Consider the following 17,169-nt stretch of genomic DNA (forward strand, 5'->3'; position numbering starts at 1 on the left):
ACACCATAGATATGGCTAACACAACCACTTACGTCAAGGCTCTAATCAACATTAATTAATTATCCCCCGCGCTCTCTTCCCCCCTCCCTCCCTCCCCTAACGCGGAAGTGCAGTGGTCTTGTGTTCCAGCTGTAGGGGGTGTCGCTGTCATGCTGCAGCTAGAGAGCCAAGACGAGACACCCCCCCCCCCCTGCTCGTCTCCTTTCCTCTCCACCTTTTTTTTTTTAAACAAGCTGCAAACAGGGACTACCTGCTGCAACACACCAGTACAACTTCTGTTGCATCTCCTTGGAGTAAAACATTATGAAATATAATATAATATAATATAATATAATAATACTAACTAACTTGCATAGGCCATAATTGCATAATTGGCCAAATGCAGACTATTTACTTATTCAGTTATTATACAATTCCCTGCTCGCCCCAGTACACTTGTTTTCTGTCACCACTTTGCAATCGTTCATCAACTTTTAAGTCCAGTCCACCACCAACTAACATGCGAACAAAACGGGTCCATCTGACTGGCTCCTAGTCCTAGTTGACACATTCTGAGGGAATCAGAGATGTGCCTGTGCTCTGGCCATGGCCACGCCTCTACACCGCAGATGCTCTGACTTGCCTGTATCATCCCTTCCCTCACTTTCGGTGTCAACTCGACTGCTCTCAACGCAACAGGTAAGATATGAGCTGTGTTCTTGACTTGTCTTCAAATTAAATAATAATAATGTTTAGTTGTTTCTTTTAATAATTTGTATAGACATTTAGTCTATAACCTACACGTGCACTTATAGGCGAGTATAGCCTACCTGCAACTTAAGATGTTAATTACAATGATATTTACAGCAATTGAGGGTCTTAATTGATGAGAGGATGCAAGTTCTTCTCGTATAGGGTATTTTAATAAAGTTTCAATGTTTTCTGTATAGGCCTACTGGGAAAGTATAGCCTATTACCTTTTTGCAAATAGTTTATTTACCTACCCAACTTTTAAGTATTCTCTTAAAAAAAATTAAGCACGTTTTTCAAAATAATATATAAATATTTTATATATATATTATCTGTCGGTTTATTTAGTTGATATAAGGATCAGATCATAGCCTGTAGTATAACCGAATATCATATAGTACAGCATATCAGTAGAGTAATTACGTTTTATATTGTGTAGGCTAGGCTATTTCAGTTTCATTGTTGGCAAGATAGAGATAATGAATCTCTTATTCTCTTGAATATCCTAGGAATAAAAAACACTCTTAATTGCTATATTAAAGCTTGCTAGATTCTTATAGCTAATACACAGATACATCCTACAATATTTCAATTATTTCTAAAAAGAAAATGCATTGCAGGTTAATTGTGAATGTGGACATAAGTGTCTGTAGCTTTAATTACTTTTTATTTGTCATGAACATACAACACATTTGTTTTTTCCCACAAGTCAGTTAATTTTTAATGGCTCTTTTTGGCTGTTCATTTTCTATGTTTAGGGTGGGGGTTTATGGGACCTATTTGTGCAGAAGTAGAAGAAGTTGAACTTATTAAATGTACTTGCCTGCTGTAAATTGAGTAGTCTACAAAAACATTGTATGCATTGTATTATTAGTGTGGGTGACTATTGTAATCTATTTATTATTTATTCCGACGATTTTTGTCCAGTAACTCCTGCTAGAGCTTTCACACCACACACAGTAAGGTATCAAAACGACCGTCTTGGTCCAACTCGAGTTGCTTTTACTTTTTGGAAAGTTTCACCGCACCGTTTGGCTACAAATCGACTTTAAACAGGACATTTTGGTCCATACGGAATGAATGGCAGAACTAGAGTGTATAAGCTGCATTTTTTTGTTTTACCATCACCTTTTGTAAATTGCGACAGTGATCTAAATTTTGGACGTAGATATAAAAACACGATGACACAACTGTCCCCTCGCTCACAAAAGAAAAATAAATGGAATTGGACATTTCTATCTCAATTTATGACCATTTCTTTGAAAGTCATGCTCCACATAGACACGAATGGGCTCTCCACTCTAGCTAAAATCAGATTTTTTATCGTTCCTTCCCTTGTTTTCCGATCGCCACACAGGCCATAATTGTCGACGGTATTACACAATATCGCACATAACCCTTCACATGTATCTTTTGAACCGTTTGTCCTAGAGACTTGCGGGTTGTGCTATTGTACTCAGTAGGGATATCCTCTTTCATTGGTCTATGTTGACCACGCCCCCATGGTTAGGCCCCTCCCCCTTATGGGGATTACCCCCTTGATCATTAGGCCACACCCCCTTTTTGTATCTTTTGAACCTTTGGGAGAATTTATAAATATATATATAAATACATATAAATTTGTGATGTCACAGTATGATGTCATAATCAAACATTCTAGAACATTTGTGATGTCACAGTATGATGTCATAATCAAACATTCTAGAACATTTGTGTATCTATTCAACAATTCTCTCAGAAGATCTCATTGTCCATCTTGAAACAGTACTGAACAGTACTGAACAGATAATAATAACAATAATAACTTTATTTGTATAGCACTCTTCATACAGAGGTTGCAGTTCAAAGTGCTTCACAACAGTAAAAAATACAAGCGAGCAAGGTAAGGCAAATCACAGTTCTTCAGTAATACAAATAATAAAATAGAATAGATTAGATTAAGGTGAGACACCCAGGTGAATAGGCAAATATAATTTTTTTTGTTGATTTTGAGATTTTGTTATATTTTGCTTCCTAAACATGTCTTCTTTGAAACTAGTGACAATAAAACGTCAATTGTTTATTTTACTTCATTTTGCCTTATTGCATCCATGTGCACATGGGGAAGTGCCTCATTTGCATATATACACATAAAATTCAGAAAACTTGCAATATATTTTTTCTTAGTTTATATGTACATAACAAACTGGGAAGGTTTCATAGTGATATCTATTGAAATATTTTTTGCCTATTCACCTGGGGTGTCTCACCTTAAAAAGTGCAGTTTAAAATAGGCTAAAAATAATAAAATAGAATGGACAGTAAAAAAAAGTGTGATAATATTGTTCAATAAAAAACAGAGCAGTGTATCGCTCTTAGTACTTTGAGTTTCTTTACAAAGTTATAACATACAACAGTCAACAGAGCATCGCTCTAACATACAACAGAGCAGTCTGTCGCTCTTGACATACAACAGAGCAGTCCGTCGCTCTAACACAGGCATCACCCATACTTTCACAATTTCCCCGCGCGGAATTGTCTAGTTAACAATATATAATACAAACCCACTGAACATTTATATGGGTGTTAATAATGAAGTTGCAGGCTGTTTATTATGTGTAAATTATGTCTTAGTACAAAAAATATACTTCCATACTCTTAGACCGAGATCTGAGTCAGTGACTGTAGGGTCAAGCAACTGACTCATGGTTCCATAAATTAAGAGGAATGTTTGTTTACTAAACCAGCTTTTTTTATTTTATTTTTTTTTTAACGAGTGTTTTACATCCGAACATTGAACATGAGCATAATGTTGATCGTTCATTAACCAAAATCCATCAAAAGATAAGGTTCATTATTTCTTTCCCATTATTTCCTCCCCCCACTCACTTGTTAATAATATATTGCTACATTGAGCTGTTTCTTGTACAGTCTATGCCTTTCATACATACTAATAGAAATACACCTTTTATGAGTATAAAACAATTATTCTTTTTATCCCACATATTGACTATACTTTCAAACCCAGGATGAAAGGATACATAACATAAGGCTGCTCTTCAATGCCCGTTAAGATCTTGGAAATATCTTAACATGAATCTGTGGAACATGGAAATAATGAGCACAGTCCTTTGATGTTCCATACAATGAATATGTTATAACACTTTTGTTAACTGAACAGTCATTATAAAACCATAAAGGCAATTTCAAGTCCTAGATTAAATGACAGCATTACCTGTGAAGGTTACATCCAGATCTTGTTCCATCTCTTTTTACCATTTAATGTATTGTCTTCTGGTTACTATCAGAGGTAGAGAGAAAGTACACTCACTGTGCATTGCTTTGAAACGGTATGATTCATATCTGTAGATGGCTGATTACAAAACAACGTATAACAATTAGATGGGGAAGAGTTCTGTAGAAGTACTTCAAAAGATTTGATTTATAAATTTTTTATAGCTTTTGTATGATATTATATATTAAGTACTAAGTATATTAATACTAAGTATAGTTCAAATGATCTTTCCAGGTTCTTTTCGTTCAAGTTTTTGTATTACATTACATAAGACATTTTATTTTGATATTTCATCCTTTTCAGATTCTTGGACTTTGAGTGCGCTGTGACTCTGCACAGTGCCAGGAAGCAGTCAGTCCTACACTGTGCGCTTATTGAGCATCAACCTCAGTCTCCCTGACCAGAACATGAACCTCAGCCTCCCCGACCAGAACATGCACAACCCCAGTGACAGCCGCCTGGAGGACGACAAGCCGGACCTCATGATCCCCTGTTTCCATAGGAACATGTTCGACGAGCCCCTGGCCTCGTACTCCAATGGATCCATCATCTCTCAGCTCCTCCGCAAGACCATCCACAATAAGAGGGCACTGGACGACAGCCGCTTCTACCTGCCGCCTTCAGCGGTGTCCAGCTCCACCATGCTCGACTCCAGCCAGGAGGACCAGAGTAGTGTTTCCTCAAAGGACAGCACGGCAGAGGCCGGCTCCCCAAGCTGTCATCTCTCTACGGGGGCCAGCCCAGAGGGAGAGCGGCCCCTCAGCGACCACCTCCAGGCCAAACGGGCCAGGGTGGAGAACATCATCCGGGGCATGGCGGGTTCACCCAACAGCAGGCTGCACGGAGACAGCGAGAGGGCCGAGACAGACGCCAGAGAGGCCAGGGAAGCCTACAGGGAGAACAAACGCAAACAGAGGCTGCCGCAACACCAGGAGCACAGCCTCGGCGTCGGCACACCCAGCCGTAGCTCTGGAGGCGGTAGTGGCGGTGGTGACAACAACAAGGACGAGGAGTGTCACAAGCTGAAGGAGCAGCTCCAGAGCATGCAGAGGCTCCTGCGTCAGCTCCAGGAGAAGTTACTTCAGGTTTCCAACCAGGAGGACGCCGACCACGAAGACAGAGATGAGACCACAGACGCCATAGAGCACGATAACTTGGTGCAACATAAAGAGTCCAGTTACTTAAGCAACGAGGATGAGTTTGAGAGGAGGCACGACAGAGCAAACAGAGAATGTAAGGACAGGATGAAAGTGGCGGGTTATCTGGCGCACCAGAGAGAAGGCAAGAACATCCAGGACACCTTAAAGCAGGAGCTCTCCAAGGTCATGAGTGACTGTGTCGATGAGGCGTTCAGGAAGCTCTCCTCCACAGGGCTGGATCTATCCCCTCAGCAGCGCATGTGCCCATCCCCGGATCTCCAGGCCCATGTAGGTTCAGAGAGAAAGAGCAAGCAAGCTGGCTGTACCCAGGAACAACCCCACACAGAGGAGGCCACAGTCAAAGGCAGGCCTATGGAGTACTATGAGAGCATGGAGGCCCAGAGCCCACAGGACCAGACTGAGGCCCTGTCGCTGGTGGTTCGCAAGCCCCCGCTGACTCCGCTACGCTCGGTGGCCCCAACCGTGAAGAGGCCTTACCCCCTGCACCAGCCACCGTTTCAGTTCAACTACAGCACCCCTCTGCACGACAGCCAGATCCTAGAGCATCTCCTCAAGTACGGGCCCCACACTAACTTCGGGGGTCTCCCGTGCATGCCCCCCTCCATGGACAGGACCTCCCCGGATTCAGTGGACCTGCCCTGGGATGCCATTGCCATGAGGTCCAAGGTGACGTCCAGCCACCTGGGCCACCATCCTCGTCCCACAGCCCTGGGGGCGGTGACGGTGGACAATCTGTGTCTCCCTCACGTCAAGATGGAGTGCGGTGACCTGCAGAGTATGGCTGAGAGAAACCCCTACATGTCTCTCAATATATCCTTTCACTATGAAGAGAGTATTTTATATATGTTTTAGGTAACACTGGCCTGTTAATTGATTTTTTTATGCCGAATTTGGCCACACACTGATCTTATTAATGTTGAACTCAATGAATTAGCATTTTGCTTCATAATGATGTTAAAATACAATTAGACAGTTTCAGTTAACAACTGCGGCTAGATATGGGACTGGCGGGGGAAAGAAAGATAGGCTAACCCTATTACTGTATGTAATTACAAATCATTTGAATGAATGATTAACTTACAATAATACAATTTAATACATTTTAACAGTATAACCTGTTGTCATATTGGAGTGACGCAATGGGATGTTGGTATAATGCATTATCTTATACTCATTTATTGCAAACCAAAAGAAAAGAAAAAGAAACTTTTCTTCTATTTCTATTCTTACAGGACACAGCTATTTGACCAATACCATGTACAATTTACATTGTTTACATTTTATACAAACCCCATATATTTTAGCCCCTCAAGTTGAACAATGACTGGTTGAGGTTCATTGCAGCGTGAGCAGTTGCAGTAAAACAGACTTCAAGGAGAATTTTTTCTTTGATCTCGCTCACCCTAAAGAAAATTATAGCATCTTCTTTAATCTGAGCCGAGTAATGACTTTAAGTCCAGAAAAAGACAAATAAAAAGGAATACAAGGCTTTGATAAGAATTGTCAGGAACAAAAGGCGATTTTTCAAAGGCAGCCGAAAGCATGGGTTTCTGTTCCAGGAAGCGTTTTCTATTTTTTTTTGTCAGACTTGAAAAGGCGCAGGATCTATTTCTCCAGCATCAGAGTGATAGGGGTGCATCAGAAAGGTCAGCTCTGAGTGCCGGCAGAAAAAACACAAGTGCCTCCCAACCATAACACTTGAGCTCTTGCCTTGAGCATTTGTTTGTTGGATACTTCCATCAAAAAAGTATATTGTAGAAGTACAGTGCAATTCAACATTATTACACCATATAAGAAATTGGAGAAAATTACTAGTGGACAAATAGTGTTGTCTGGGCTTTATTTTTCTTTACCACAGCTTGCCAATTCAATTCAATTTCATGTATTAGTACTTTGTTGTTGTTGTTGTGATGCCCATAATCAATAAGATTACATCATCTTCTATTCGACTTTAATCAATACAGGCCTTTTCTTAGACACTGTCATATCAAAACAAACCAGAGAAAAGATCTTAAGACCAGACTCAGAACTGGTCACCATTGTTGATTCTTTGTCGTAACACTTTGGAGAGAAATACTATCAGGTGCCTCTCAGGATTCTCTTTATCTTTACAGTGCAAAGAGCTCTGGTTCTCTTTGAACAAATGCCACATAAATCTTTCATCCCAACTTCCTTATTTCAAAGGTAGGATTCCCTAATAAATGTATGGTGTGGTGTGACCTGATAAGGAAATATTATGACCTAAGGCGTTGCTCATAGACTACAGAGGAAAAGCTTCTGAGCATCTTCGCTGCCACAGGGGGAAAAGAAAACTTAAGAAGGAATTGGATATATTGATATTTGCAATAAGGAAAATGTTTTTTTACTGTATCAATAGAGGGTTGCAGTAAATTATTAAAATAATTTTTAATTATAACATATCAACAGAATACGTTAAAATAAAAACAGAGTACCTTAGATTTTATTTCACCAATGTATGTGTGATTCCCCTAAAATAAACATTTTAGCGGGGGGAAATAAATAATGCAACATATGTTGTCTTCAGATCAACTTAATTATATCTGAAAATCAATCCCCTTCCTTCAAAACATTTCAAAACAAACCCCCCTTTTACTGCCAGGCACGGGGAGCCGCAGCCTCTAATTAAAAACACCTAATCTAATTCGTAATGCTGTTGTGCCAATAAGCACATGTTAGGGTCATTATTGACTCCCTAGTTAACGCCAAGCTGTTCTTTAGTGTAATTCAATTTAGCTGAAGATCAAGGCAACATAATACTCTGCTCTGTTATCGCTGTGCTCTGCAGTGTGTATACACACTACGCGGTTATATACTGTGTCCAATTGTCCCGCTTTTGCTGCCTTGACATAAACGTGCACATTCAGGAGGGTCTCACGCCCAATCATCTGAAGAAGGCAAAGCTCATGTTCTTTTACACCCGATACCCAAGTTCCAACGTGCTGAAAACCTTCTTCCCCGACGTCAAGGTGAGTTATTACCAATAATTTATATCGCACATATTTACGTGCCACTGTTTATACAACTGCGAAAATTGTATGTTCTATGTTCACCCCCCCACCACCCACCCCACCACCCCCAATATCTACTTGTTGATGCGTGGCCGGGGACAGAATCAGCAGTGTGTCGGGAGGAGAGGGACAAAGGAGTAGAGGGTTTACAATGACAAAGCCACTAAGCTGCTAGTATGTCCTGGGGGCAGAGGGAGATAGAGGGGCATTCTCTCTTTAAAAAGCCACTCCAGTCAGCAAATGAAGTGACAAAGGACTCTGTAGGAAAGGCATTGCTATTGAGTGTCAACACCAGAGTTGGTATTAGACTTGTGCTGCAGCAACCAGGCTGTGAGCTGCCGAGCGCTTGGCCCTAACCACAACATCCTGTGTGTTTTGGCCCCGGTGTCCTGTCCCTGCCTCTTCTGTCTCCTTTTTCTCGCCTCCTCTGCTGTCTCCTCGTCGACCTTCTCTTATAGTGCGTCTCCTAATTCTTTCTCCTTACCTCTCTTAACCGCGTTCCCGGTTCCTTTCATACGTCGGTGTAGAAGAAGTCCAGTTTATTTTTTACACCTCCTTTCCTGTCTCCTGTCCCCCCGCTCCTCACTTCACGTTCCCGTCTGTTTTCCGAACTTGTATTCTTTCCTGTGTTGAATGCCCTCCAACTGCCCCCCCTACAGTCCCATCCCAAAGCCGTCTCCTATCCTGCTCTATCACCTTGCCTTTCACTGTGGCCCTGGGCTGCTTGGCCCCGGGCCCCTGGGCCCTCGGTTGGCTCTGACCCCCGGGGTCAGGGGGGAGGCTGTGGCGCTGGAGGCTGCGAGCGTCTCCTCCTTGCCCACGACCCTGCGGTGGGAAGTGGCACTGAACAAAAGACGGCCTAATCCCGGTGTCTGACTCCATCCGATCAGCCCGAGTCAGTGAGAGGGAAGCTTCCTTCTGTCCTTACTGCTGCCGCTTTCTCACCCATAACCACGGGGAGAAGAAACGTCTTTGATGGCTGCCCAGCCCTTGGGCCTTTTTTTCCCTCTGTCTTTCTGGATGAAGAGATAGAATAACAAGACTAATGTCAAGATTGAGTTTAGAAACACACGGCTCTGACAGATGTTTTTTCACCCTCGAAACGTCGGTGGGAAAAAGATCAGAGCAATTAACGCCGAGTCGAGCGACCGACCGTCAGGTGCCATTTTGTCCCGTAGGTGCTTTCTTGCGTCACTTTATGGAAACGAGTCCTCAAAACGAACCGTTTGAAATCAAAGGATTTTTTTTAAGCAACTAAATTCTATTCTGAATATATGCAAATATATATATAATTATCTTAATGTCCTCTCTTCAAACTCCCCTTGGACATTGCTACACGCTACAGTGTAAGTAGATATTTGGACATTGCTACATGCTACAGTGTACAGTATGTAGAGATTAGGACATTGCTACACGCTACAGTGTATGTAGAGATTTGGACATTGCTACACGCTAGTGTAGAGATTGGGACATTGCTACACGCTACAGTGTAAGTAGATATTTGGACATTGCTACACACTACAGTGTAAGTAGAGATTTGGACAGTGCTACACGCTACAGTGTAAGTAGAGATTTGGACATTGCTACACACTACAGTGTAAGTAGAGATTTGGACATTGCTACACACTACAGTGTAAGTAGAGATTTGGACAGTGCTACACGCTACAGTGTAAGTAGAGATTTGGACATTGCTACACACTACAGTGTAAGTAGAGATTTGGACAGTGCTACACGCTACAGTGTAAGTAGAGATTTGGACATTGCTACACACTACAGTGTAAGTAGAGATTTGGACATTGCTACACACTACAGTGTAAGTAGATATTTGAACAGTGCTACAGTGTAAGTAGAGATTTGGACAGTGCTACACGCTACAGTGTAAGTAGAGATGCACACATACCAACACTGGTATTGGATATTGGACTGACATCAGGCTAAAACAGAATATCGATATGAATTTCCCCAATACCAAGACAGAGGGGTTGTACTGTATGTCAGTAATCAAGATCTTTAGATCTATTTAGCATCAATGATGATAAATGGATTATACCTGAATCATTTTTGTCCAATGAGCCCAGACTAATGGTCAATGTCTATATTGTTCAGTAAAAATAATCAGTGCTCTGTATCGGTCAATATTAACAAGTCTAGGACTCTGTATCGGTATTGGCAGGGAAACAAACAGTGCTATCTGTGCATCCCTAGTCACATGATGCTATATTTCATCCCTAGTCACATGATGCTATATTTCATCCCTAGTCACATGATGCTATATTTCATCCCTAGTCACATGATGCTATATTTCATCCCTAGTCACATGATGCTATATTTCATCCCTAGTCACATGCTATATTTCATCCCTAGTCACATGATGCTATATTTCATCCCTAGTCATATGCTATATTTCATCCCTAGTCATATGCTATATTTCATCCCTAGTCATATGATATATTTCATCCCTAGTCATATGATATATTTCATCCCTAGTCATATGATATATTTCATCCCTAGTCTTATATTTAATTTCAAACCTTTATTTCAACTGCCCTCATTTGCAACTGTGTCGAGTTACGTGGAATTCAAGATAAACAATTAAAACAGATTATTAAAGGTAAGAAAAAGATTGTCAAAGTAAAACAATTGCACATAAATAAAATCAGGCATTAATAAAAACATAATAAAAACACTAAAATACAAGCACAATGTACCAGGGAGGTGATCATGGCCCTAAACTGACCGTAGGTCAGCAGAGAATTGATTTTCAGCTTATGCTGAATATCATTCCAGTAAGTGGGATGCACTAAAACAAAATACTGACTTTCTAAATTCAGACTGTGCACGGGGGACCTTAAGCATAATTCATCATTTGAGCGTGTTTAGATCCAAAATTCCAATCCAGCCTCATTGCAATATACTGTAAGGTGGTAGCTTTCCGATAACGGCCTTATAGATAAACAAATACCAATGATTATTACACCTCTCTGCCATAGAAAACCAATCAATGAAAACAGAATCTCATGTATGCGTCTCTTTCCACTTCCAGTTCAATCGCTGCATCACCTCTCAGCTCATCAAGTGGTTCAGTAACTTCAGGGAGTTTTACTACATCCAGATGGAGAAGTTTGCCCGCCAGGCCATCGTGGACGGAGTCAGCGACGTCAAGGACATGTCTGTTAGCAGGGACTCTGAGCTGTTCCGAGCCCTGAACATGCACTACAACAAAGCCAACGATTTCCAGGTAAACTCCCGTTCTGTATCCTCAGTGCTGCTCACTACTCTGCACTACTCACAGTGGCTTGAGATTCAGTCAAATCTGTATCATATGTATTGTTAATGGTGTAGGTTAAAATAGATTTTCTTCCATTTATGTAAACTTCTAATCCAGGGAAGCCTCAGGTGATTTTGTGTTGACTTACTTTTGTCAAGAGACTGTGTGCTCCGACAAGGTGGATTTACATTGTATTGAAGGAAATATTTTGTTGTAAAAAATTATGTTGTTGTCTTTGAGCAATATAGTTATAGAGTATAATTAGAGAGAAAAACAGCATTTAGTTTCAATGGAATGCGTTTTAATGTGGTTTAATTGAAGTATGATGCACTTGCGGAGCTGGACGCCATGAAGCTGATTATTGCGCTAGCTAAACCGGCATCTCCATAGGACCCTGTGTATAGTCCTCTCACAGCTCTCCAGTATGTGTCTGTGGTCACTATGTCCTTGCCCTGACCCATGTGTCACTCTGCACCTGTGGCCGGCCCAGCCTTTACAGCCATTATCTAAACTCCAGAGTGATGCTTTATCAATCTGTGGGAAGAGGAAGCCGCAGAATCCCACTAAAACAACTGGGGATTAGAGGACCAGTACGCCTGAGCGAGACTCAGATTGCTACTGATGCGGAATGCTGAGAAAGACGCTGTGAATTCCGAGGGAGAAGGCCGTTCGGTGGGAAAGAGACTAGACCAGTTTTCTTTACCTTGGGACCAAGACATTCCTTTCCCAGGGATGCTTTGTGTCGGGAGATGAGGGGAAAGAAAAATAACTTATGCCAACAACTGTTGTGTTAACTGGCCGATGGATGGGAAACAAGGCCGGCACCCGGGCACTTCTCCCAGCATCCCTTGCATCCAGACGCCGTCTGTTGATTGGTGCCGAGAGAGGGACAGGGTAGAATTCCTGGGAAGGCAGGGTGCTCTCTCTTTCCCATCAGTTTAGTGTAAGTCCAAGAAAACAAGGCTCACTAAACAAAGCAGACACCCCCCCCCCCCCCCCCCCCCCTCCCTCACTGACAGCTAATGATTTTGGCGTTGTATTTGTTGTACGGTATGTGTTCAGAGAACAGAGAGTTATCTTTTACCAGTGTGAGTGTTGGAGGAGTTGGGCTTTATACAGTAGGTCATTATACGTGTTCGACTCAGAGTAAAATGACAGGAGAACACACTGCGAACACTAAATTATATTGATCTATTATTAAAGAGATTTGCACTACATTCATGCCTCATTTGCACCTTACCCTAAGTTTTGTACCTCATTTCTGCATTGTACCTCACTGTTAACCATTTTACTCTGTATTGTATATTGTATATACCGTATGTATATTGAACATTCCTCTACTTACTTTTTACCTACTTTTTTATTATTTTATTTAATTTTTTTACTGTATGAAGCACACTCTCAGGGGCTCATACAGAAACAAGCATTTCATCGTAAAGTATTCTGTATTTTATTGTGACAAATAATAAACAAACTTGAAACTTGCTCTGGTCTCATGTCAGAGCATTAAATATGGATTATTAGAATATGGCTTTGATACGCCTGGTGTTTCTTTTTTTCCTAACAGGTTCCAGACAGGTTCCTGGAGGTCGCTGAAATCACCTTACGCGAGTTTTACAATGCCATATCCACAGCGAAAGATTCCGATCCTTCATGGAAAAAGGCCATCTACAAGGTCATCTGCAAGCTGGACAGCGATGTCCCCGACGACTTCAAGACATCGTCCTGTTTATAGGCCGAATGAGACAAAGAGGAGGGTGATTTTCTTTGCAATTAGTCACTTGAGTCTTGACGGTATTATTTCATTAATGTCTTGTAGTGCGTTTTAGTGAGATAACATTAAGGACAGAATCTTGAATGAACACATTGCTTTGTAAATACTGTAAAAAGAAAGAAAAAAGAAAAATCACCCACATGGCTTTGAAAGAAAACTCCACAGTGTAGTCTGAAGTACTGTATGTTCTCTCCTTTTTTTACAGGGAGACAATATAGCTCATTCTTCATGCTCTTATGGTTTATTATAATATTAGTGTTTGCTTACATACACGTTGTCAGCACATTTAGAAAACGGTTGAGTTCATAGGTGTGCCAAAAATAATGTTTACAGAAGTGTTATCATACCTTTCATGGTAGAGTTAGTTGTATTTCATAGGTTGGTAGTTTTTGGATTGTTTGACTGGAAGGCAAATCATTGCGGCAACTGTTGTCAACATTACAAACCTTTATATCTTTGTTTCATTTCATCGCTTTGCTCTGTGTAAATGTAAATATGCCGCTAATTGTTGTTGTACATTGCGTATGTTTTATAATTATGTCACAGCTATTAGCTTGAGAGAATCATACTGTGAGAATGCAAGTGAATATCATGGCTTTTATCATCCTATATGAAAGACATTTGTCATAAAAAAAAGTACTGTTAATAATGTTATATATAATGTTCTGATACTGCAGACATGCCACAGATACAACATTTGAGTGGTTCAAGAAAATAAAGATGCACTTAATTATCTCATGACGCTATGTTCTGGTTTTCTTTGACAATCCTTTTAGTTGTACATTATCAAACGCAAGCATGTGGAGCTAAATCTAAATCATTGGTTGGTTATACACATAACCATAAAAAGAATGACTCAGTTCATGTTTTATTTATGTACAAATGGTTCCAACAACCTAGAGAGTGTATTATGATTTGGTGCCTCTAAGCCACGCTGAACAGACAGCTGTCCTGCAGACTATCCTGTGCACATTGTTCACCGAAGCCAATTCAAGTGGACTTTCTAAGGCCTGCATTCATTGTGCGGCCGGTGCGGATGCGAACGACCGCCATGTCTTAAAAACAGACACAATGCATTCCCTCCTAATGACTAATGCCCAATGTGACCTCATATCATCAGTAGTGCCACCAAAGCAGAATTCCACAAACCCGTTGACTCTCTTTCTTCCAGGCACCCGCTCTAAGCGTGCTAATCACTTCACAAACACACACGTGCACACATCCGCACGCACGCGCGCACACGCACACACACACACACACACACACACACACACACACACACACACACACACACACACACACACGCACACACACAGACAGTGACATCACAACTAGCACACAGATGATGGGCTACCGCTCTCGGATGCATTCGGCTCCAATGTAAACCTGGCAGTTGTAGACGTGGCACAGTACTTTACAAATATTTATTGTTGTAATGAATTAATGTTATTGTTGATTGTAGGCCTATATGCTCCGCAGTGGGAGAAAACTTTGAGAAATTCCTTTTCATCATTAAAAACTCAGCATTTATATACTGAGGGGGGTTTAAAAATAAGGATACACTGTGCCTTTAAAAGAAAAGAACATGAGAAGAACAGCAATTCACAACACTGGGGTGACCACTTCATCAAAGTACAATTCTTCTTGTGAGTGTGTTACATTACATTACCAGTAGCCCAAAACAAAACATTTAATTGGAAAACCTGTTAAGTACCCAAGCACCAATTACATAAGAAATGATAACATTAAGGAAATTAAAATGAAGTTGGATTGGCTCCACGAGGAGGACCCGGAGAAAACAAACCCCAGTAATCTTTTAATAGACATTTCTTTTCAATTAGATCAATCTTCTTCTCCGGTAAATTGATTTACATTTTCAACTCAATTAAAATGCCACCGGTTGAACCGTAGTGCTTGTTCAAATTAATTTGTTGTGTGACATTTTACGGAACAAGGCTTGGCAAACATCTGATATAATGAAAGAAAACAGAGCGAACACTCAAATGTTGAACAGCCTGAGGGCTGACACTGGTCCTACTTCTGTGGTGAAACGCAGTATTGTATTGTATTGTATTTTGCACAGACACATCCTCTCAAATCTTTTTTTTAAATAAAGAAAACACTGTATTGGGCATATACGTTCTTGTGGCGTTTAGTTTGCTTTATGATTCTTTGATCTGTTTACCTTAATGAAAATATACATTATATAAAATGTAAAAAAAAAATGAAATAAAATACAATACAATGTATCTCAAAATCAGTCACGTGTATTCTTCCCCGTGTCCCATGTTGGGGAGAAGGGGCAAAGTGAGTAGAATTGTCCAACATGTATAGCCAACGCAGGCCATCTCACTGTTGATAGTGGACGGTTCTCTCAGAAATGGATCACACAGAAGAGAAACAGTGTCATCTAGTGACCATGCAGTGTAACACAGGAGAGCTGAGGCGGCCTGCAGTCTGAGTCTGTGTCGTGGTGGTAACAGTTCAAGTCAAGTCAAGAGTTTTATTTGTAACGGCATACGAGTATACAATGAAATGCGGGTGGTCTTGCTCGCAACGATGTGCATAATACAATAGTAATAACATATAATAGAATCCAATAGAACGACATTGTGCAATAAACAAGTAAACAGAGTAGCATATCGGTATATGTACATACGTTATTTACAGAGCATGGTAGGACATGCTAGGTCCTGTGGTAGTGCAATACACTGTTAGCTACGGATGAGGCACTGGGTCTTTATGTACATGCTATATTATACAATCTCAAGTTATACTATACTATTCTTAAAGTGACCTTTCCTTAGTGGCCATAAGTGTGGGCGTGTGCACCATGAGTGTGTGCTTACTCATGTTAAAGTGGCTGCTATTGTGTGAGCGTGTACAGTGTGTGTGTCGTGTGTGTGCTCATGTGTGCTTGTGTGTGGAGAGTTCAGTGTTCAAGGCTCTGATGGCCTGGGGGAAGAAGCTGAGCCGAAGTCTCTCTGTCCTAGTAGCTGGTGTTCGCAGGCGTCTGCCTGACCTCAGCAGCATGAACAGGCTGTTGTTGGGGTGGTGAGGGTCTTTCATTATTCTGCAGGCTCTGGATTTGCACCTCTTGTTGTATAGAACCTGCAGGGGTGGTAGTGCAATACCCGTGGTACGCTCGGCTGAGCGCACCACTCTCTGTAGGGCCTTCTTGTCCTGTGCCGTGATGTTTCCAGTCAAGATGCTCTCTACAGCTCCGGAGTAGAAGGACTGGAGTATCTTCCCAGATACTCTGAACTTCCTTAACTGTCTCAGGTGGTAGAGGCGCTGCTTCGCCTTTTTTACGACTGAGTCTGTGTGTTGTCCATGTCAGATCCTCTGAGATCTGGACCCCCAGGTACTTAAAGCTGCTCAGCTCACCCTGTCCACGGTGGCCCCGTTTATCCTCAGTGGTGTGTGTGTCTCCTGCTGTCCTCTCCTATAATCCACGCTCAGCTCCTTGGTTTTACCAATGTTCAGGAGCAGGCTGTTGTCCTGGCACCAGCGTTCCAGTACCTCAACCTCCTCCCGGTAGGCCTTCTCGTCGTTGTCCGAGATCAGCCCCACCACCACTGTGTCGTCCGCAAACTTCACTATGGAGTTGGAGCTGAACTTGGCCACACAGTCGTGTGTGTAGAGTGAGTACAGCAGGGGGCTCAGAACACAGCCCTGGGGGGACCCGATGCTCAGGGTGATGGTGTTGGAGGTCTGACCCCCCACCATCATATATTGTACAATATACCTTTAAGTTGATATGTGCACTCAATGAGATTTTAGATTAATGTTTTCTGTTTTGTTTTACAGTGTCAGATTCAGTTTTTACATGGAGATGTCCACACAGGGGTGCCCTTGTCACAGCTTAGAGGCTGTCAAGCGGTTGGGGGGGGGGGGGAATCCAGGTAAACTTTTCATGAAAACAACCAGATTTT

The 17,169-nt window shown here is 41.6% G+C and overlaps 1 protein-coding gene across 1 annotated transcript; it reads left to right on the forward strand.

Annotated features, from left to right (window-relative positions):
* Nucleotides 1-4,410: 4,410 nt before the first annotated feature.
* On the forward strand, nt 4,411-13,195 carry prox2 (prospero homeobox 2; the record flags this gene model as incomplete). Its single annotated transcript, XM_084311033.1, has 4 exons — nt 4,411-5,979; nt 8,049-8,150; nt 11,236-11,430; nt 13,028-13,195. The coding sequence occupies 4 exons, from the start codon at nt 4,411-4,413 to the stop codon at nt 13,193-13,195; spliced, it is 2,034 nt and encodes a 677-aa protein (XP_084167159.1).
* Between the last annotated feature and the right edge of the window lie 3,974 nt (nt 13,196-17,169).

Source organism: Notolepis coatsorum (genome assembly GCF_963971535.1).
Source record: "Notolepis coatsorum genome assembly, chromosome: 3".
Classification (NCBI taxonomy): Eukaryota; Metazoa; Chordata; class Actinopteri; order Aulopiformes; family Paralepididae; genus Notolepis; species Notolepis coatsorum.